This window comes from Lepidochelys kempii, chromosome 2 (assembly GCF_965140285.1).
Source record: "Lepidochelys kempii isolate rLepKem1 chromosome 2, rLepKem1.hap1, whole genome shotgun sequence".
NCBI lineage: Eukaryota > Metazoa > Chordata > Testudines > Cheloniidae > Lepidochelys > Lepidochelys kempii.
The window spans coordinates 240,845,646-240,869,584 of NC_136381.1; the positions used below are offsets into that span (position 1 = coordinate 240,845,646).

General features: G+C 39.8%; 1 protein-coding gene across 6 annotated transcripts in view; it reads right to left on the minus strand.

Moving 5' to 3' along the window:
- Positions 1-23,939, minus strand: part of ARHGAP12 (Rho GTPase activating protein 12) — a 140,704-nt gene that overhangs the window by 40,358 nt on the left and 76,407 nt on the right. For 4 of the 6 annotated variants that reach the window (XM_073334404.2, XM_073334401.2, XM_073334402.2 and 1 more), the window contains 3 exons: positions 15,240-15,380; positions 13,321-13,401; positions 305-430 (listed from right to left, as the gene is read on the minus strand). In XM_073334404.2, coding sequence (XP_073190505.1) covers positions 305-430; positions 13,321-13,401; positions 15,240-15,380 — 348 coding nt within the window. The remainder of the gene's footprint in view (positions 1-304; positions 431-13,320; positions 13,402-15,239; positions 15,381-23,939) is intronic. The other 2 variants (XM_073334405.2, XM_073334406.2) reach the window with 2 other exon arrangements.

Sequence of the window (23,939 nt, forward strand, 5' to 3'; positions counted from 1 at the left end):
CCAAAGCCTAAATTAATGTTAGTTAAAATTCATCAGCCAATCAAATGAAGGTTTATAGAAATAGTTTGGAAGAAAGGAAAACAGTCCAATAAAGATTAAAAAATAAGCTACTCTATTACAAATTAAAAAGAAAGATACCAGTTTATCAAGTTGTCCTTGATTTTACTGAACATTTACATACACTGCATGGTACGTACCATAGAAAAACTGCCAATAATGAATCCTTCAGAAATTAGTGTGAATTAAACATTTCACAAACCAGACAATGGCCAAAATTCTAACATGCTCTTTAACACATTCTTACCTTATCATTGGTGTCCAACACAATTGTGCTGTGCCTCCACTTTGTTAAAACAATTGGTTCTTGTAGCTTCCTGTCCAGACTCCTACTCTTAATTATTTCTCTTTGCTGCTGTGGTGAAGCATTATACTAAAGAAGAGAAAAATCACACTATCAACAGGGTCAAATTTATACTAACATAAAACCCAGATTATTCATCTGTATATTTTCCAACAGCACAATTTTTTATAATATCACTGATTCAGCCATGAAACTGCAAACAATAGCCTTTTTTTTTTAACCCTATGTCTTGAAAGCTAAATTGTCTGGTGCTGTTTTCTGCAGAGGTAAACAGGAACTAGCCTGATGTGATCGTGCATTGTACTGTCATCCAGGTTTGAGATTTCTGGTCCCGAATTCTTACTGCCTGCACCTGTAGGCACTGGGAATGCCACCAAAGCACTACAGTGTTATCAGCCACTCTTCAGAGTGGAACTAACATTGGATTTAGATCTTTACTATCCACACTGGGAAGTGTTAAGAGCACCACACACAGTTGTATAAAAGGGGTGTGTCATGTCACCCTATTGTGATACCTCTGGATCAAGAACTATAACAACATCTGAGGGTGTACCGTCCAACCCTATTTGGCCAGAAGGCTGGTTCGTGCGGGAAGAAAGGAGACACTGTAGGGTAGTCTATTCTGATAGAGAAATTCCTGTCTCCTAGTGGTGGTAATGCAATAACTTTTCTTCCTAGACCAGATTTATGCTACATTTAAACACAAAGAAGGATATATTTAAGAGTAAAAAGTTGCAATTTAGTTTAATATCCGACAGTATCCAAAGATGCATGACTTAGAGAAAGGCATGAAGTCTATAAACGGGGCCATGCATATTCTGTATAATACTAGCCCTAAATTTTGCAGCAAGACTATCATCTCTGGCATGGTAGCACTAAGTTATCAAGTGCACAGAAATTCATGTAGCATCCAAGTAAGTTAAAAAACATTCCAAACAAAGCTTTTTATTGAATATACAAAACAGCAAAGACAAATTTTAACAAAAATCTTGTCTGGGATTTCTTTCTCGGGTAATGCTAAAGTCGCAAAACCTGTGCTTTGGAACACACTGGACAACTATGATTGTACTTGTTGATTCATTACACAAAGGATTGTAATCCACTGGGCACGGCCTATGACAGAAGCAGGACACCAGAGTTATTAAAATGTAAAAAGGGGATGATGACACTAACCTCAATCGTAAAGTGCTTTAAGACCTACTGATGAAAAGTGTTATTTAAGAGCTAGGAATTATTATTCTCAAATTTGCCACTGACTCATTATGGTGACATATCGCAAGTCACAACCTCTTAATGCCTCAGTTTTTCCATGCATAAAATGGGAATAAGGCATACTGATACTTATGAAGCACTTAGAGATCTACTAATGAAAAGTTAGATGAATGTAATGAATTAACATCCTGAGCTGCACCATGCTCCAATAAAGGGTCAACACTGCTATTACCATGGCAGATACCATGTTTATGTTTGCAGCTTTTCATTTTATTGTCTATAGGATTCATGCTTCAACAAAAGATGTAAAAAAAAAACAGTGATTTTTCATGTCTTACTGAAATATTTCAACATGCATCATAGGAACGAATCACTCCAAATGGAGAACCTCATGCTAAAAAATAAAATTTGGTAACTGTGTCTACGACAGATTTATAAGTCTCCTATACTAGTAAGAATTATTTCAGATTGAGAACGCAGAGCCATATTTATGTATCATGGATTCACTACACATTTGCATGACAATTGTAACAAGTACAGTAAAATAGTGAAGTGTGTGTGGCTCTCACAATTTGTTCCCCTGTCAAATCAGAGCTGAATGGTCAGCCATTTAGTCTTTCAAAAGTGTTTTTCCTCCATGTGTGCTGGAGTGCATCTAATCTCTTGGTTACTTCCTTACCAGGGAAATATCTACTTCGCAGCTATCTAGTCCACAGCAGCACTCTCACAATTCACAGTATATCAGCAGCTAAGCATTATTTAGAAACCTGGTCCATATTACAACTAAAAACTGAACTGTTTGCTATGGGACCATGCTTACAGTTAACTCAACTTCTAGGAAGCAAACAGTGTTCTCTAAAGCACTTAAAGCAATTTAAGGAATGTATAGGCTGAAAACGTATTAGCTATTTATTTCCTGCTACGGAAAAATGGGGTTACTACTTAATTTGGTAATATTATCCAGCATCATTGTGAATTTATGGCAGTCTGTGTATGCTTCTGTATTTGATGGTTTTATTTTTAATATGCTTTTAAAATACTGCACAAGTTCAGAGTCCAGGATAAGTGCTTTGAATTCCACTGAAATAAAAATTAAAATTTATTATTTTAAAATAAATGTTAAATTTGTAAAATATGCAGGGCCTAACTGTACACGATCTATAATCAAAGGCGCCACTGGTACCATCACAAACCATGAGGAGACTTTACTTAATAGGACAGACAAGTCCATGTTGAAGGAGAAGGAACCTGTAAGGCAATATAAAACCTAGGTTTCAAATGTTTCTGCCAAAAAAGCAGAAGACAGAGACAGAGTTCAGGTATGAAAGTCTGATGACAGCCTTGTTAACATTCAGTGACAATAAGCAGTGCTTCTTAGCAGCTTAAATACTTTGCATTGCTAATGTAAACAGTGTTAATATACCCTGTAAATTTTCTGAGAGAACATTTGCCATTTTTCTATTTTCTCACATTGCAGGTGTCAAATAAACATCTTTACACTTGAATGTTTAAAGACTGTTTTCATTTCCTCTTCATTGCACAATACACCTCAAAAATAGTGGAAACAATAAAATGAGGATAAAGCTGGTATATTTCTAGGCTAGAGATAAACCCTAGACTTTAAAAGTACAGGAAAACAATCTATTTACTTTAAGACTTATTACTGTCAAGTCATTTTTCTGAACCTACTAACAAACAACGGTCTCCCATGTGACATGCTTTCAGGCAAGATTCTTTATTAATACTTAATGCTGCCTTCAGAAGTCATTTGACATAGTCTAGGCACTTCTGAAAAGTATGTTAATTTCTTCTCTATAAAAGTAAATGACTGGCTTTTTTCTTTTTTAAACATCCCAGCATAGAATGTATGTAGTTTACATGAATTCCATCACCAAATATATCAACCTCCTTCTTCTTGTTGTCTATACAGTTATGCTTATTGACCTGACCATTGTTAATTAGTCTTTGGAACTGGCAACAAGCAAGGATCATTTATAAGGTTAAAGTAGGCATGTCCAAGATTATGGATATCCTGTTGCTACTGATTAAGTGAGTTTTAGCCCATGAAAGCTTATGCCCAAATAAATTTGTTAGTCTCTGAGGTGCCACAAGGACTCCTCACTTTTGTTGGTACTCTGTAACCAGAGGACTAATACTTAAGAATGAGCTTGAAGGTTAAAGCTCGTGTTTAGGGCATACAATAAATTGATCAACTCAGGAGGTTAAAAAGGTATCGTACTATCGTCCCCATGTATAACTAGATGATGAAGGGGGCTCCAAGCTTTTCACAGGGTGTAACATTCTTAATTGAGATTATTAAGATCACTATTGCCCCCTCCCAATCACAGTCACATTACATCACTGTGACAACTACAGCAATATATTTACATGAAAGAATTATGATCAAGTACCTTTACATTTTAATGCACTTCATCAACAAAAAACGAGAAGAGCCAGCACCCTGTGACAAGCCAGGTCTCTGAACCATCAGCAAGTGCTCCATGGACCAAAGTTTGGGAACCACTAGATAGCTATAGTATAGGTATTGTGACAAAGTTCCTCCTCCGCCTTGGTGGGTCCTGTGCTTATTGGTGGATTTGCTCGCCTCAGAGGTTCACAGCAGCCCTCAGTTTGGCCACTTTCGTGGCTCAAATCTGCCATTCACTCAGTTAGCCTCATCACTGGCCAGCATGGGGAAAAGGAAGAAGAGCAATCCCCACAGTCTCAGGCCAGGGACCTTCCCCTCTGGTGGAACCCACAGTCCAGGTCAACTCCTCCGGTTTCAAGCAGGGAGTTGAGGGGATGGAGGAATGGGGGGAACCTGGGCCCGTCCTCTACTCCGGGTTCCAGCCCAGGGCCCTGTGGACTGCAGCTGTCTACAGTGGCTCCTCTAACAGCTGTGTGACAGCTACAACTCCCTGGGCTACTTCCCCATGGCCTCCTCCCAACACCTTCTTTATTCTCACCACAGGACCTTCCTCCTGACATCTGATAATGCTTGTACTTCTCAGCCTTCCAGTAGTACGCCTTCTCACTCTCAGCTTCTTGTGCCTCTTGCTCCCAGCTCCTCGCATGCACCACAAACTGAAGTGAGCTCTTTTTTAAACCCAGGTGCCCTGAATAGCCTGCCTGTCTTAATTGATTCTGGCAGTTTCTTGACTGGCTGCAGGTGTTCTAATCAGCCTGTCTGCCTTAATTGTTTCCAGAAAGTTCCTGATTGTTCTGGAACCTTCCCTGTTACCTTACCCAGGGAAACGGGACCTACTTAACATGGGGCTAATGTATCTGCCTTCTATCACTCTCCCGTAGCCATCTGGCCTGACCCTGTCACAAAAAGCATAGTAGTTTTCTTAATTCTAAAGCTTTATATACTGCTTGCTGCAAGAAGTAGACTTGATGAACCAACTGATTTGGTAATGCAAATTCTGTGTGCTTATGCTACAATCAATTTGAGGCAGGTTCCACCCAAAACTGAAATCTTATGCCATTACATAAAAACCACCACAGAACACCATCTCAATTTATCCTACTTTTCGCCATCAGTTTCCCTACACCTTCATGGAGACAGTAAACACAATTTTCATGACTAGGTAGGAATTCTCAGTCTAACTACTGTATTGACATGGCCTTAATGTATATACCGTACAGAACTGCAGCAGCGCAGCTGTATCGATACAGTTCTCCAATCAGCATAAAAAAACCTCTGCGAGCAGCAGAAGCTATGTTGGTGGAAGAAGCTCTTACACCGGTGTAACTTTTGTGGCTCAGTGGGGTGGTTTATTCACACCCCCGAGTGACAAATTATGCTAGTGCAAGCTGTAGAGTAGACAAAGCCTAAAAGTAACCCGGCCTTATTTCTGTTCTGTTAATGAGGTACGGCTCAAGGCTGTGTTCTAGCCCATTTGTGCCTATTTGTAGCAGTTGTCCTCATTCTTATGTAGATGAGGCATCGGTCAGTTTCTCAAGTTTCGGGGAGAGCACTGGTTCCTCTTTCTAGGTCAGAAAGTCTTTCCTCCTAAGGACATCTATAATCAGATGAAAAGGAACTGGACAGAGCTTCACTAGAAGAATGGGGACAGAGTACGCAACAAGGTTTTCTACATGGCCTGCCTCTGAAGGTCAGAGAGTGAGGGATCGTTTTCCAGGATAGGTTGTAGATCAAACTACAATACCCACCTGGGGAAGTGAGGAAACAGACTGACAGACAGACGGGTACCCAGAAATCACCTACTACAGGACAGGCCCAACAAGGAAAACAACAGACCACCACTGGTCATCACGTATAGCCCCCAGCTAAAACCTCTCCAGCACATCAACAATCTACAACCTATCCTGGAAAACAATCCCTCACTCTCCCAGACCTTGGGAGGCAGGCCAGCCCTCGCTTACAGACAGCCCCTCAACCTCAAGCAAATACTCACCAGCAACTATACACCACACCACAGAAACACTAACCCATGAACCAATCCCTGTAGCATACCTCATTGCCTACTCTGTCGCCATATCTACTCTAGTGACACCATCAGAGGGCCCAACCACATCTGACACACAATCAGAGGCTCATTCACCTGCACATCTACTAACGTTATATATGCCATCATGTGCCAGCAATGCCCCTCTGCCATATACACTGGCCAAACTGGACAGTCCCTACGTAAATGAATAAATGGACACAAATCGGACATCAGGAATGGTAACATACAAAAGCCAGTCGGAGAACACTTCAATCCTCCTGGACATTCTATAACAGATTTGAAAGTAGCTACACTTGAACAAAAAAACTTCAGAAACAGACTTCAAACAGAAACAGGAGAACTAAAATTCATTTGCAAATTTAACACCATTAATTTGGGCTTGAATAGGGACTGGGAGTGGCTGGCTCATTACAAAAGCAGCTTTGCCTCTTCTGGAATTGACACCTCCTCATCTGCTATGGGGAGTGGACTACCTCCACCCTGATCATATTGGCTCTGTCAACAATGGTTTTCCACTTGTGATGTAACTCCCTTCTTTTCATGTGTCAGTATATTTATGTCTGCATTTGTAATTTTTCACTCCCACTTCTTCAGATGCATGGTTTTTTACCCACGAAAGCTTATGCTCAAATAAATCTGTTAGTGTTTAAGGTGCCACCGGACTCCTTGTTGTTTTTGTGGATACAGACTAACTCGGCTACCCCCTGATGTTTGAGATTCCAGTTTTTCCCACTGTCCCACAAAAAAAGACAATTTTCTGACTTGCAGAGATCTACTGCTGTTAAAAGTGAGACCACCACATCAACAGTCTCTGAATCCAAATTCTTAAGTGACTTCCACCAGTTCACTGGTGTGACTTTCCTTAAAACATCAGCAGCAAACATATTTCTTGAATGGTGGTTCTTCCCAAACTGGGTCTCTTTTACAGCCTGCTGCCATTACAGGTTTTCCCTTCTAGTGAGAGAATGGTAAGGTAGATCTCAAAGCAATGAACGCTACACTCGGAAAGACCTCAAGACTTCTGGAATATGCTGTTCAAACAGTTTCACTTTTCTTTCTACTGCCTGTCCCTTCCTTCTCACATTTATCTCCAGACTTCTTCTCCTTGTCCAGATCTATTCCGTCCCCAACAGTCTTCTATTCATTGAACTTTCTGAAACTTTACAATTTTAGAGAGAGGTAAAGGATTGACTCTATGTACACACATTTGCAGAGGGACAATAGGGTTGAGGTCTGTTATTTCTCATCTCTATATATTATTTATTTTAAAACATTTCTGCTGTTAACAAGCATGTTATCTCTGGAGACACAAATCCACAGTTTGAGAACTGCACTAAGCATCTGTGATGGTATCTTCTAGACTAAGCTACTATTTTTAAGCTCTAGATATGATTTTTGCAAAAATTTCTTGTTTTCATTAGCTAAACTATAAACGGTTACTGTTTTTGCAGCTATTTCAATACACTGACACAAACAATTAAAATTGTTTAATTGGAAAGGTGAATATTATACCATTTCTTGATCTCCTCATATTCTTACCATTTTTAATTTTGCATGTTATTTTCTTAATGTTACTTGCACTTTGTTCTGCTTTTACATTTTTCAATTTTAAGGTGTGTGTAGTAGACAGGACTTAGCATTCATTTGGCAGTACTGTGGCCTCTGAGACAGATGATCACACGTCTGAGTTTCAAAACCAAGATTTGGACTCATATCTAATGCTGACAGAGCAAAGCTAAGAAGTGAATAATGGACTGTTGGTCTAATAAGGTATCAAAAACTGAGGTCCTTTCCTGGTGACTCTGCTGTGTGTGGTGGGGGAAGGAGGAAATTGATGCTGTGTTAATTTCTTGACAAAAGGAAGACTATAACCCAGTTTTTATGGTCAATATTCATACTTTTAAATTTTCTAAATATCAAAAACTGTGTTAGCTCAATGTTTAGAGACTAGAGTGATAGAAAGACCTAGGAGAGTCTCTAACGCACAATAGATCTTTTCCTTCACTCCTGTTTCACTTATTTTGTTATTCTCTCTCATTTTTGCTTTCTCTGACCTTAGTCTATGTTTCTTAACTTATTTTTATTTTAATTGCTTCATTTGAGGGATATAGGACTCAGAGCTGGTCAAGACAGATCAAACAGTGGTCTGATTTTGTATGATAACTATGTTCCTACGCCTGTGCGGAATGAAAGACTGGGAATGCATGTTGGAAATATGTCTGTTAGTCTCAATGTCCCCTTAACTTCTACTTGATGGGGAAAGAATTGCAGCACAGTCTCAAAATTATTTATTCAGTATTTTGTAGATAGATAAAAGGAAACACTGTTAAACAATTTCTTAGACAGCTAGTACGTGTCACTCCAGACTTTACATTTTTTCCTTTATAAATTGTGCCTGATGTTCTCACAATTAAAATTAAGTATTTTTAAACACACAACTCTTCATCTGGATTTTAAGCATATGCAACATTTTTCCCTACACACCATTTTAATTCCCGTATCACGGCTATAAGATCCTGAAGTGGTGTATGGCAGAGGAGGGTTGAGGTTCCAGTCTCAACATGATTTGGATATATATACTGGATGGATTAAGTGTGGAGGAGAAAACAAAAGCTAACTGTCACAAAGAAGAAAATATTAGGCTGTCAAGCGATTAAAAATATTAATCACGATTAATCGCACAATTTAAAAAATAAATTGTGATTAATCACACTGTTAATAAAATACCATTTATTTAACTATTTTTGGATGTTTTCTACATTTTCAAATATATTGATTTCAATTACAACACAAAATACAAAGTGTACAGTGCTCACTTTATTTTTTATTACAAGTATTTGCACTGTAATAAAAATAGTATTTTTCAATTCACTTAATACAAGTACTGCAGTGCAACCTCTATCATGAAAGTTGAACTTACAGATGAAGAATTATGTACAAAAAATCTGCTTTAAAAAAAAATGTAAAACTTCAGAGCCTGCAAGTCCACTGAGTCCTACTTCTTGTTCAGCCAATTGCTCAGACAAACAAGTTTGCTTACATTTGCAGGAGATAATGCTGCCCGCTTCTTGTTTACAATGTCATCTGAAAGTAAGAACAGGCATTTGCATGGCACCTTTGTAGCCAGCATTGCAAGGTATTTATGTGCCAGATGTGCGAAAGATTCATATGTCCCTTCACGCTTTAACTATTCCAGGGGACATGCATGCATGCTGATGATGGGTTCTGCTTGATAACAATGCAAAGCAGTGTGGAGGAACATGTTCATTTTCATCATGTGAGTCAGATGCCACCAGCAGAAGGTTGATATTCTTTTTTGGGGGGTTGGGTTGTGTAGTTTCTGCACTGGAGTGTAGCTCCACACCTCGTCCCTTTCAGATTTTGTACGGCACTTCAGATTCTTAAACCTTGGGTCAAGTGCGATAGCTATCTTTAGAAATCTCACACTGCTACCTTCTTTGTGTTTTGTCAAATCTGCAGTGAAAGTTTTCTTAAAATGAACATGTGCTTTTACATGAAATATATGGCAACGTGTGGGTAAAACAGAGGAGGGGACATACAATTCTCCTCCAAGGAGTTCAGTCACAAATTTAATTAACGCATTTTTTTTTTAAATGAGCATCATCGGCATGGAAGCATGTCCGCTGGAATGGTGGCCGAAGCATGAAGTGCCATGTATTTTTCCCAGTATTTTTATCTCCCCAATGTGTGTTTGAATTTTCTTCCAAAGTGGTATATTCATAGCAGTGTCCAGTATCCAACATACATCATGAAGATTTTAAATTTTTAATCTTAGATTAGCATCTTTCACAGTTAACTCCTTCCAGACTCTTTTTGATGATTTTTGGTTCCAGTGATATGCAGTTGCTCTAAAGGATTTGTAATAATTTACCAAAAATGATTATAGATGAGAGAACTGGTTTATATGTTTTTTTTTTTTAAAAAGATCATGTTCAGGTGGATGTAGGACCCCACAGCTTCAGTACTATACCTTTTCAGTTGTAAAACAGCCAAAAGTCTCCTAAAGTCTTTTCTTCTCCCACTCCTGACAGTTAAGAAGAGAAAAATCTTTTTCCTGAAATAGATCCTCAGTCTGTATTATGTTTTCCAATCCTTTACTTCCTGGGTAAATTTTGAGCCAACTTCTAATAAATCGGAGTTTATCCAGATATGAGGCTTCAATTATGCTCCTGCCTTTACTCACAAATCTCTGTTAGTCACTGTAAGTTATAGGTTGGGTAGTCTTAAGATCTTTTGTGGAAAACTGGTACACTAAATGACTTCTAGAATTTCAAGCTGTTATTTTAAAAGTACACAGGGCACTGGGTTATGGCGCAAGATCAATTGTTCATTCGTTTACACCAAGTTAACATTTGGTAAGTTTTGGCAATTTCATACTCATTTACCATTACGCATTCTTTTAAAAGACAGGTTTCAGAGTAACAGCCGTGTTAATCTGTATTCGCAAAAAGAAAGGGAGTACTTGTGGCACCTTAGAGACTAACCAATTTATTTGAGCATAAGCTTCCGTGAGCTGTAGCTCACAAAAGCTTATGCTCAAATAAATTGGTCAGTCTCTAAGGTGCCACAAGTACTCCTTTTCTTTTAAAAGATTACATAGTTAGGAAATAATTTTAAACAGAGACTGCTTTAATTAATTAATTCTTTCCATTATGGTAGCACCTACGGCATCCTTATGCTAGTCCTTACAAACACAGTGAAAAGACCATCTTTGCTTTAAGAACTTAGAGTCTTAAGTAGTGATGAGACAACAGGTGGATACAGTCAAACAAGGGAAGCACGTGTTAACAATGAGGCAATTATGAGTTTTCATTTTGGCTACATCTACACTTGGAGCTGGGAATATGATTTCCAGACACAGCAGACATACTCGTGGTAGCTCTCATCAAGCTAGCACACTAAAAATAGAAGTGTAGCTACAGTAGTACAGACAGCAGCACAGGCTAGCCACACTACCCACAGGGTCCAGGTAGGTTTGTATTTGGGGCGACTAGCCTGTGCGGCCACTCGCGCTACCACTATACTACTACTTAATGAGAGCTATTATGAGTATGTCTATTCAATCTGGGAATCACCCCCACCCCAACTCCAAGTGTAAACATAGCCTCTGTGTAGTTACAACAACTAGTACAATCAGGCCCTGATCCTTGATTGGGACCTCTAAACTACTGCATTACAAAACTCACAGCACCTTGAGACACCGCCTTTCTCTACACTTCTTTAGGTAAATTTCTATTGGGTTGGCACTGTGAACTGTAGTTCTTGGATTGGCTAGATTGTCGGGCTCAACGGGTAGTGATCAATGGCTCCATGTCTAGTTGGCAGCCGGTATCAAGTGGAGTGCCCCAAGGGTCGGTCCTGGGGCCGGTTTTGTTCAATATCTTCATAAATGATCTGGAGGATGGTGTGGATTGCACTCTCAGCAAATTTGCGGATGATACTAAACTGGGAGGAGTGGTAGATACGCTGGAGGGGAGGGATAGGATACAGAGGGACCTAGACAAATTGGAGGATTGGGCCAAAAGAAATCTGATGAGGTTCAATAAGGATAAGTGCAGGGTCCTGCACTTAGGACAGAAGAACCCAATGCACAGCTACACACTAGGGACCGAATGGCTAGGCAGCAGTTCTGCGGAAAAGGACCTAGGGGTGACAGTGGACGAGAAGCTGGATATGAGTCAGCATTGTGCCCTTGTTGCCAAGAAGGCCAATGGCATTTTGGGATGTATAAGTAGGGACATAGCAAGCAGATCGAGGGACGTGATCGTTCCCCTCTACTTGACATTGGTGAGGCCTCATCTGGAGTACTGTGTCCAGTTTTGGGCCCCACACTTCAAGAAGGATGTGGATAAATTGGAGAGAGTCCAGCGAAGGGCAACAAAAATGATTAGGGGTCTGGAACACATGAGTTATGAGGAGAGGCTGAGGGAGCTGGGATTGTTTAGCCTGCAGAAGAGAAGAATGAGGGGGGATTTGATAGCTGCTTTCAACTACCTGAAAGGGGGTTCCAAAGAGGATGGCTCTAGACTGTTCTCAATGGTAGCAGATGACAGAACGAGGAGTAATGGTCTCAAGTTGCAGTGGGGGAGGTTTAGATTGGATATTAGGAAAAACTTTTTCACTAAGAGGGTGGTGAAACACTGGAATGTGTTACCTAGGGAGGTGGTAGAATCTCCTTCCTTAGAGGTTTTTAAGGTCAGGCTTGACAAAGCCCTGGCTGGGATGATTTAACTGGGAATTGGTCCTGCTTCGAGCAGGGGGTTGGACTAGATGACCTTCTGGGGTCCCTTCCAACCCTGATATTCTATGATTCTATGATTAGAGCCAACAGTATCAATTATTTGTATAGTTCAGATCTGAAACTGAATTAGTGTGCAAGATAGAACCATTCCACTCTGTCAAAACACTCTGCATTAAGAATAGTGACAGCATGCCAGAAACTCATCTTTCACTTCCTGGATTAAATTTATATTATACAAACTGACTGCTCAAAGTGTTTTTGATAAAAGCAATTTGTTCAAGCGTATAAGACTGCTAATCACTGGACTGAAGCAGTTGGTCAGTATCTATGTAATTTTTAAACTGTATTCATTAAGGATAGCCTGGTAGGTCTTCGGCTGCCACAAAATTTGGATTAGAGAATTACAGAAAAGTCTCCCTAACACATTGTGTGCAGATTACAGGAGAATTCCATTTAACTCATTAGTAATTTAGATGTCAGTATATTTTCACAGGCTTAATAAAGTTCTGTTAGAAAACTATCTTCCTAGTCATTTCCCACTTTGCTCAGGTCTCTCTTTCTTGGTCTGCTAGTACTGGTATTGCAACTTGTTTTAAAAGCTAGTTCATAGTTTCTCTCAAGGGCCTCTGATGAATATCACTGTCTATAGAGCGGAGTTTAAAAAGTGAACACAATACTACTACTCATAAAAAATACTTTGAAAACCCTGCCTCTATAACAGGAATGCCAATGGTAATGTGCAACACTACTTGAAAAATATGGTTAGGCACAGAGGTAAGATTGTCTCTTGAATTTTTAACACCATTATACTGAATTATTTCTGATGTCACATCCTTCATGATCATGAGTTTGTCTTCCCAGAAAAAAACAAACAAGAAACGTCAAGAATAATTAAACATGGGGCATTAGCCACTGTTGAAAGAATACATCTGTTGTGAAGAACTCTCACCACAGATTCCTGAATGTTTATTGAAAAAACAACCAGTTGTCACAATACTTTTGTTTGTTACCTTTGGCAGTTCCCATTCTGATCGTGATCCATCAGCACTGTAGTAATATGGTCTACCTTGTTCATCTACATGTTTTATCCACTGTAGAAATAAATGTGACAATAGGAAGTTTAATAACAGTGACAGAAAAACTGATATCACAACACATCTTAGTTACTTTGCATTCAAGCTTGAAGACAACTTGCAAATAATAAAACTCCATTTACTTCAGAAATGTACCAACTGTGCACCCTTTTCAATTAGGCAAAACTAAAAAGCAATGAGAAAGTAAATTTTATGTGCTCTTTTTTATTTCCAGGTCACATTCACTCTCAACATCTCTATTGTAACTCCCTAGAAAGTATAACCCTGTGATGTCACAGCATCAAGATAAACAGATTTTTTTTAAAGTACAGTACACTGCACTCTTTTCAACGTGAAAGGGTTAAATTTAAAAGTCTTTGAGAAGATAATACAGAAATGTATATAGAAGTCCTGCCACTTATCTGATCAAGCTCCATTAGGTTCCTGGTACGGCTAAGAGGCAAGTTGTAATAAGGGCCCATTTTAGAGAGATTATTGTACAAACTTCTTATTGTTCTAAACCTTTAATTATTTCGTAAGAGTACTGACAAGTAATTGCTTCAGATCTTGTTCCAGGGGACAAGCAGTCCGCAGACCCAACATCTGTAACAGTTCATGCTCACAATTTCACTGAAAAGGAAGAGCTCTTAAGGGCAAAGTTCTTTGTATCAGGCCCTGATCCTAGAACAAGATACACAGGCAGGCCTTTGAAGCCAGGCAGAGTCCCTCAGAAAACACTGGGACTTCACACAGATACCCTTACAATAAATTCTTTGAGTCAGGAAATGTATTTTACTGTAAAGCATAAAGTAAATTTATAGTGCTTTACAACATATTATAGCAGAGTGACACATTCTGCAGAGCCTAGGGGCAGTTTAAAGAGAGGAAAAGCTCTGGTAGTAGTGAAATTCTGAAGTTTTTTCTGAAGTAAATTAAATTTATGACTTATTTGCAGGTCAGCTTTGAGAAACTGAAGCATTAAACATGACAATTCATATCTCCTTAAAAATACACCAGCTAAAACTCACAAAATTCAAGCCTTTACTAAAAATCTATTGCAATTTAAATTCTGCATCTTAAAAACTATTTTAGTATATAACATATTCCAGCACCATATCCATTTCAGTTACATAAAATTCATAATTGTTTCAAATAATTATTTTAAAAATAATAAAGAGCAGCGCTAACATCAACACAAACCAAAATGATTACATACTGTTTTACAAAATAGGGGGGTTATTCCTATTTTACAAATCAGGAAACTTATTGTGACTTCCCAAAGTCGAAGTCAGTCAATGGCAGAAATTAGAACAGAACCCAAGTCTCCTGATACTGCTGTGATCTAGTCACTAGATTTTGCTGCTTCCCAAAGGAAGATTTAACAAGGTTATGAAAAGCAAAAGCAAAAAGTAAAGCAACTATATGTTCAGCAGGAAACAGACCCACGGAGAGTACTATATTATCAACCCTACACAGCACCATCAAAAGAAGTGTTTCTGAAAGACAGAAAGAAGAACATTAGAATGGTAAGGAATACGTTTCCTATAACATCACAAAGAGGACAGAAATATAAAGAATTGTGCAATATACATTTTTGTTTAAATTGGAGCTGATGCCCCAAATCTCACACTGAATTAGCATTAGGAAAACTCTCTCCATGGAATATCAATACAACATACATCAGAGCAAACTGTTAGTTTAGTTGCCAAAGTTGTGGACGTTTAAGAACAAAGGAAGCCAGCACTGAGGAAAGATTTTCACCACTGAAAATGAAATCTGTATATTCTTACAACTAAATTTACTGAAAAGATTCTGCCAATTTAGAATATATGTGATGAGAAGAAAGGAGAATGTACCTTTTCATTAGTATAGTCATTGGTATATAAGGTTTGACCATGTTCATCCAATTCTTCTGACCAACCTTTTGGAGGAGAACCATACTGACTATCTGACTGGCTGTAACAAGAACTGTAGTCGTTTTCTTCAGATGAAATAAGCTACAAGTAGTCAAACATACAAGCAAGTTTTAAGAATGAATATAGTTCAAAATCTGAAAGATCAAAGTTTACTTGGCTAGAAATAGGTTTTAAAATGTAGAAATAATTCGAAGGGTGTTTCCACTTTTATTTAATACCGTTAAGCCAGAAAATAAATGCATCTTTAGTGTTTAGAAACTTGCCTGATTATCACTAACTAGTTCAAAGACTTTGAATTTGAAAGAGCTAGATGACATTATAGAACAATGCTAGTATTCCCTGACATCAAACATCCACTCTCCAAATTATTTTGGCATGTGTCACGTAACAAAGCAGCTTCAATTTAATTCATTTTCACAAGTTCCTGGTCAGTAAAGGCACCTGAATTTTATTAACATACTTCTATTTGACATTACTGGGCTGATCCAATGGTTTAACTGCTAGCAATCCACACAGTCACGCATAAGACCTAGTGGGAGCAGACACCAGCTATTTATATCAAAATCTTACTCCTAAACTCAATGTACCAAACCCCAGGAATAACCTGAAGTCCCAGCTGTACCTGCACTAGGTCTCAGAACCCTCTCACTGAACAGTTGGGCACATGCAATGGAACCTAGGGTGCTCCAAATTTCCACTGGCATTCCCTGCCTCCCACCCCCACCCCAAAACTGTTGCATACCACAGTGAAAAATTCAAAGGGTAGGTGCTATGCCAGGAGCAGCCAGACAGCTGAGCACCAATATCTTTAAAATATAAGAAAAGGATCATTATGTGCAGGAGAGGTAAAAAATAGAGGACTTGGGAGGTCAATGATCAGGACATTCAGGGCATGTGGAAGAATATTTGAGCAGGCATCTCTAACTAGATCTGTCCTCCATTTACTTTTTCCATGTGATAGGGTATTCCCAAGTCAGATGTGCCATACACCAAAAACTCCAGCATCCATCTCATCTATGACAATATAAAGAATACTGTCCCAGTATTCTAATTAAAAAAAAAAATCTTGTCTCTAGGGAAATCAAGTGTAGATTCCTTTTTAGATTCTCTAGCTCCCACGGCTGGTAACAGTTTAGACTGCTTCACTCTTCATAGGAGGGGGCACATCCAGGGTTGCCAGGTGTCCGGTTTTCGACTAGAACTCTCGGTCAAAAAGGGACCCTGGCGGCTGCGGTTAGCTGCGCTGACCGGACCATTAGACGTCCAGCCGGCGGTGCTGTGGGTCTAAAGCAGGTTAGTCCCTACCTATCCTGGCACTGTGGTGCGCCCCAGAGGCCAGCAGGTCCAGCTCCTAAGTTGTGGGGGGCCCCACAGGGCTCTGCACGCTGTCCCCACCCTGAGTGCCAGCTCCGCTCTCCCACTGGCTGGGAGGGGGGAAGCAGCACACAGAGCCTCCTGGCCCCCTCTCCCACTCTTGCCTAGAAGCTGGACCTGCTGGCTGCTTCCAGGGCACAGAGTGGAGCCAGGATAGGCAGTGATTGCCTGACTTAGCCCCACTGTGCCAATGACCGGGAGCTGTGCAAAGTAAGCCTCTGTTACAACCCCAAGCCACAACCCCCAGCCCTGAGCCCCCTCCTGCACTCCAAGCCCCTCATCCCCAAGACCACTTACAGCCTGCACACCCAGCTAGAGCTCTCACCCCCTCCCACATCCCAACCTCCTGCCCCAGCCCAGAGCCCATACCCCCTCCTGTACCCTAACTCCCTGCCTCAACCCGCAGCCCCCTCCTGCACACCAAAACCCTTGACCCCCTCCTGTACCCCAAATCCCTCATCCCCAGCCCCACCTCAGAGCCTGCACCCCCACCCGGAGCCCTCTCCTGCACCCTGAACCCCTCATTACTGGTCCCACGCCAGAGTCCACACCCTCAGGTAGAGCCCTCACCCACTCCCGCACCCCAACTGCCTGCCCCAGCCTGGTGAAAGTGAGTGAGCGTGCGGGGGGGGGAGCAAACCACCAAGGAAGTGGGAATGTATTGAGCAGAGGGTGCATCTCGAGGTGGTCCTAGGGCGTTTGGTTTTGTGCAAATAGAAAGTTGGCAACCCTAAGCACATCATGTTACTCGACAACCCTGACAGTTAACACATAGCCATAACAGGTTCTAAAAGGAATGGCTCCTCAGCTAGAAAGATGGGGGCCATGATACAAGGTTTTGAGAGTAGGAAATCTGTGAAGCAGGAGGAAAATGGCAGATCTTCAGCTTTTCTAGCAATACAAAACAAGAAATTAGTTTCCTAATATTTATATCTTTTAAAACAATATTAGTAATGTTGGTGCACCTGAGCTTTGTTATACCCAAAAGACTTATTTAGTTTCTTGGAGAGGGAGGTCATAGTGACTTTTCCTAAACAAGCATATCTACTTCTGCTGCATAGCTTCTCTCATTCCATTTCTCATGAGCTAATGCCTCCTACCTGTGGAATTTGGAAGCAGTCCAATGTTGTTGCTGGAGGCTCCAGGACTAAACTCTGTCCTTCAACTTCAGGCCACCAGATTCTCTGCCTTTGGCAGTGGTACAAGTTGATAGTTCAATTTCTCCCAACAATTGTGTTTCAAAATCTTAAAGTTTCAACTAATCAAAAGTGAATTAAAATAATTCTCACTCTCTCCTCCCCACCCCCACCCCACCCCAGGGGTTGGGTACATGGCAGTGTGATGGTTTCTGCCACTGCCCTGCCTCCCTGCCAGACTCCTCTGTCCCCATTAAAGTATAACAGAGCTGTCCTGCAAACACCTGGATTAAATATGTGTTCCCTACACAAGGCAGCACTCAGGCTCTACCAAGGGTGAATTATGGCTAAAAAAGCAAATCTATTTCCTTCTGTGCAGTTTTTCTTTGATGCGTGCGTGTACTCCAAAAGGAAGTACAAGACTAATGTATAATTTTACATGAAATGGCTTCAGTATTTGCATGAGCTAGCTTCCCAAGTCAACCAAAACAGATGAGCCCTCTACAGAGTCCCTTCTGGATGCTAAAAAACAAAGCATGAAAAACCTATAGATTATAAAGGATGCCTACCCCAAAAGAGAAAAGACCCGTACATTACACATAAACTTAACATAACATTACTTATGTGTGGAATTTGATGTGGGAGTTTGTAAATCACTTAAGGCTGAAAAGCCTTCAGGTATGTTTTGTCTGTCAGTTATAGTCCATCCTTAGTTCTGAATATCAAGAGCTGCACTGACAAGATCTGAAAGTTAAGAAATACTAGTGATAGGCCAAACCAGATAAAGCCTTAAATACGCTGGTATCAGTAGAACGAAAATAGAGGACTGAGCGCTCTTTAGACTTTTCAGATAACAGAGTGTCTTGGCAAATAATTTAGTGCATCTATGTTCTGCTTTTGCCAAGCAGTTACTACTACCACTATGAAAATACCATACAGTTAAATCCCAGCAGAATACCTGTTAATGGAAGAACTCTGCTAAAACAAAGTCTCATCTATTCTACAATACAAATACAAAATAGGAGCAAGTGTAACTATATAAAAGTTATCATCCTTAAAGATCATAGAGGCAAACTGATCTCAACTGAAATATATCTTCTTCATATTTACCATGCAAAATCTTACACATGACAAAGGAATTTAGGTGGTACAGGTCTAAACTTTAATGCTATTCCTGTTTTGTGATGAGAAAATAAATCAAGTGAAGACATTTTAAATATTCTTTATCTGGCAGAAGCAGTTGAAGAAGTTTAAGCAAGTCTGGGCCCAGAACTGTACAAGAGACCTCCAACTCCAGGAATAACTAGGCTTCATGAGAACCCACCTCTCCCTCCAGCTGTGTGGGCTTGGAGAAAGGAAGAGAGAAACTGCAGGGGAGCCAGACAGAGACTTAAAGGTAGCTGCAGAAGCAGGTGAAGCAGGAGCTATAAAACAATAATGATAGATTGTTTTCTCCAGTTTTCACTCTTAATATTCTCATATTCTCTCTCCTGTGCTGACAGGCTGTTTGCTCCAAACCCTCCTGTGTGCTCCCTCAGTCTCTTCACCACAGCCCCATTCCATCTGCCTTCCATGCCCCCCTCCTTCCTTCCCGCCTTATATCCTTAACATCCTCTCTTCTTGTGTGTGTCTTTTGAGCTATTCCCCTTGCTAAATTGGAGTTACAAAATTAAAAACATTGTACCACCAACCCCCATCCCACACAAAACTAATGGCACTAACATAACAATTGCAAAGCATTCTTTCGTTCCTTTCCCCAACCTTTCATCTTCTTTGTCTATTTAGACCGTAACCTCTATTTGTACAATGCTCAATGGGATCCTGTTCTGAGTTGGCTCCAAGCCACTGTTCTAATACAAATAAATAATAAATGCCATAGTGAAATAAATAACCTTGTGAAAGAATGAATGGCTTATTCAGTTTGTTCAATTTTTGTTACAATTATACAGTTGTTTTGCTAAAACCAAAGGACCCACTGGATAATTCGAGATCAAACTTAAAAAGGAAAAAATCAAATGTTTGGTATCAAACCAATTACATTTTGGCAGGAAAGGTGGTTTTGAACCAATCTCACTTTCCTACCAACTACCTTGAGAAAGTTCACTCACTTCTAGAATTGTATGCTTTCAAGTCATAGCTATTCGCTTCACACAGAATTACAGGTGTTCTTAAAAGAGAACATACAAAGTCACCCTCTCAATTCCAGTTTTTCTCTCTCAAAATTAAAAAAATTGGACTATGCAACTTTGAAAATTCCTGATGACACAAAATTTCCTTTCAATATGCTTTTTGTGGTTCTCAACTCTATTCAAGATCAGAGATAAAGAGCCTGTGGTTGACATTCAACAAACCAACTATGATTTTTGTAGTAGTTCTTGTAATTATGCACTATGAAAGATTCCATCTGTTCTCATGGAACTACCACAACTCCCAGAAAAAATATCCATAACAAGGATGCTACTGCAGACCCATGAAGTTCTGGATTCTTTCACTGTGTTTCCACTTACTGTTTATCTTCCCTATCTCCATCATCCTTCGCTTGTTCATTATTTTATCTATGCTCTTAGTAGGTTTTTGAATTTCCCTTGTCCCCTGAATCTTACACATTCATAAGAATGAAGTATTTTCACCCTTCTCTCCACAACCCAATTCTCCATGGTCATAATATGGTCTCTAAAGAGATCCCTGCATTTTTGTTCCTGTCTTCTGTACAGCTCTATTGCAACTCGAGATTTACTGTTCACAGCTGTGAGAAATCTGAGAGTGACAAAATCACCAAATCCATTCCTTTGCCAGTGTCCCCCCACACCCACAATATACTTTCTACCGTTTGGGTCAGTTCAGTTTTACAAGTCTTTCATCACTTCCTAATGAGTTTAATTGTGAAAAAATTTTCAAAAGGAAATTTGTTTTATTTCCATCACTCCTAACCGCAACTTTGTGTACAACTTTGTGAAATCCCTTCCCTTTACCTGTTTCAAATATTTGGCAAAGATATACTTAGTTTTTGATCTAATTTTCAATCAGTCCCTGCAGCCTCTGATTTTGTTGCTCTTCTATAGATTACCTACAACTTTCTGCTAATGAGGTATCCAGAACGACACATTCTACTAGGTTAGTTTCTAAGCCATGTACAAAGAAACCCATGCCTTACTCCATGACAAAATGTCTCTGCACGTGCAGCCAAAAGTTGTATTACCCCTTTTTGCTGCCATACTACATTCCAAGTTCAAATTTAACTCACTGCTGATATTCCCACATCACTTTACAGTCCAACATATTCACACTGTAAATATCTGTCTTGCATTATTCTTCCTCATATATATTAACATGCATTGCCCAGGATGAATCTCATCTAATAATTCCAACCTCCTACTTACTTTCTAGACTCCTGATCTTTAGGACCTCATTCTCGGTCATTACTTTTTTTGTGCTAAATACCGAGAACTTGTAGAAAACTTCACTGGAACTATATTTGTTTTTCCTTTGTGTCTATCAAGTCCCCCACCTGTCCATTAGAAGTGCAGCTAGGCTCTGAAACACTTTCACTTACTTTGCCTATAAAAAGGTACAGTTACATCAGTTTCTAATTATCTAAACTTTCCTTCCAAATCAAGGAGTTTCAGGACCAATAATGAGCTGATTCAATTGCCATCTGCTTCAGTATAACCTTACACACTCCTCATATCTAAGTCACCTTGCTTTTCCACTTTGACAAAATTTAAGTGGCCAGCCGTTTCTCCCATGTATACAACTTATAAATTTCCTTTTCTATTTATGCTTGCTGTTTAATATTTTGAGACATATTCATTCATTTCAGTTAGAGACCCAAATGTGTGAGAGTACAATTTTATACATCAATCTATAAGTGAAAAGGCCTTAGATTTACTATTCTAGACCAATAGTATTCGGGTATACATTTTAAGAAAACGGTCTGAATCTTCATCATCTGATAAGATCTAGAACCAGAGCAGTTACATGCGTCCTATCATAGTTGACTTTTCTCAAATCTTTGGAGAGTCTCGGGTTTACATCTTTATCATACCCAATATTTTACTTAAGAAATATTAGCTGCACCCTCAATCTGATTATTTAAATTGCCATTGTATTTTATTGCTAGACATCTGCAACTCAACCACTAGGACTCAAGGGAATATAGTTGGCAATTTTGCCAGAAGATCCAACAAACATACTTGAAAAAATTCATAGTTGAGATGTCCAACATAAAGCAGATGAAAAGAGATAATTAAGCTCCCAAAATGCAAACAGGAGAAGGCCCAATGGATGCAAGGGCTGAAAATTAATACATCTGACAATTTTTACTTTCTGAAAAATACTATCCACATCATCAGCTTATAGCAGTATCTCAGAGGTTCAGAGACTGAAATCCAGTCACCAAGGACACAAAGGTTATTTAATTTATGAGGCTACTTTGTGACTGGGAAACCTTAACCAGAACAAAGTTTACCATGCACCCTTCAGTGGCCTTAAAGCAGGGGTTCTCAAACTGGGGACTGGGACCCCTCAGGGGGTCGTGAGATTATTACATGGGGGGGGGGGGTTTGTGAGCTGCCAGCCTCCACCCCAAACCCCACTTCGCCTCCAGGATTTATAATGGTATTAAATATATTAAAAAGTGCTTTTAATTTATAAGGGGGGGAGGTGTCCCACTCAGAGGCTTATGTGAAAGGGGTCACCAGTACAAAAGTTTGAGAACCACTGCCTTAAAGAGACCGAAAACTGAACAGATATGACTGTCTGAAAACAAGTGCACAAGGATCATGACAAAAGATGAAGAACTAAACTTTAACCATCAATGAAATGAGGTATTCATAGCAAAAATGAATAAAATATTCCTGAGGGTGGGACCACATAGTAAGATTATGATTCAAAGGTAGAGGGAAGACAAAAGGTCAAATGTAGCTCTTCTCTTTGATGAAGAACTGGAGCAAAAAGACAAGGCCCATTGTTAGTGCTGACAGTGGAAAGGAGGAAGAAAGATAGGGTGGAAAATAATGTATACCATCCACCTATTGTCAGGAGACTGCTAGAGGGCTGGTTACTGAAGAGCTACTATTTCAACCAAACTTTGAATAAAGTCCTCTTCTGGTCAACAACTTGAGTGGGAAATTTTTTTAAAGCTATTGGGAGAGTGTCAGAAGCAGCACTATGACATTTACAAGCATATAATCTGCTTCACTGCTACAGCCTACAGGCTCTGAGGCAGTGAAACTGATGAAATGCTTGTAAATGCCACCGTGATACTGCTTCAGAATATAGGAGAAGCAGCAGAGATTCAATCCTGTTGTGGGGTGGGCAAGGCTGGGGAAGAGGAATCATTTCTCTTTCTCCCCTTTCTCCTAGTACATTAACAACCCAGCGTTAAACTTTTGAAGCCCTCATCTTTTACATCAGGACACCTGTCAAGGTTCCTCCCCCACTCTGAACTCTAGGGTACAGATGTGGGGACCTGCATGAAAAAAAGCCTCCTAAGCTTATCTTTACCAGCTTAGGTCAAAACTTCCCCAAGGTACAAAATATTCCACCCGTTGTCCTTGGACTGGCCGCTACCACCACCAAACTAATACTGGTTACTGGGGAAGAGCTGTTTGGACACGTCCTTCCCCCCAAAATACTTCCCAAAACCTTGCACCCCACTTCCTGGACAAGGTTTGGTAAAAAGCCTCACCAATTTGCCTAGGTGACTACAGACCCAGACCCTTGGATCTTAAGAACAATGAACAATCCTCCCAACCCTTGCACCCCCCCCTTTCCTGGGAAATGTTGGATAAAAAGCCTCACCAATTTGCATAGGTGACCACAGACCCAAACCCTTGGATCTGAGAACAATGAAAAAGCATTCAGTTTTTACAAGAAGACTTTTAATAAACAATAGAAGTAAATAGAAATAAAGAAATCCCCCCTGTAAAATCAGGATGGTAGATATCTTGCAGGGTAATTAGATTCAAAAACATAGAGAACCCCTCTAGGCAAAACCTTAAGTTACAAAAAAGATACACAGACAGAAATAGTTATTCTATTCAGCACAATTCTTTTCTCAGTCATTTAAAGAAATCATAATCTAACACATACCTAGCTAGATTACTTACTAAAAGTTCTAAGACTCCAT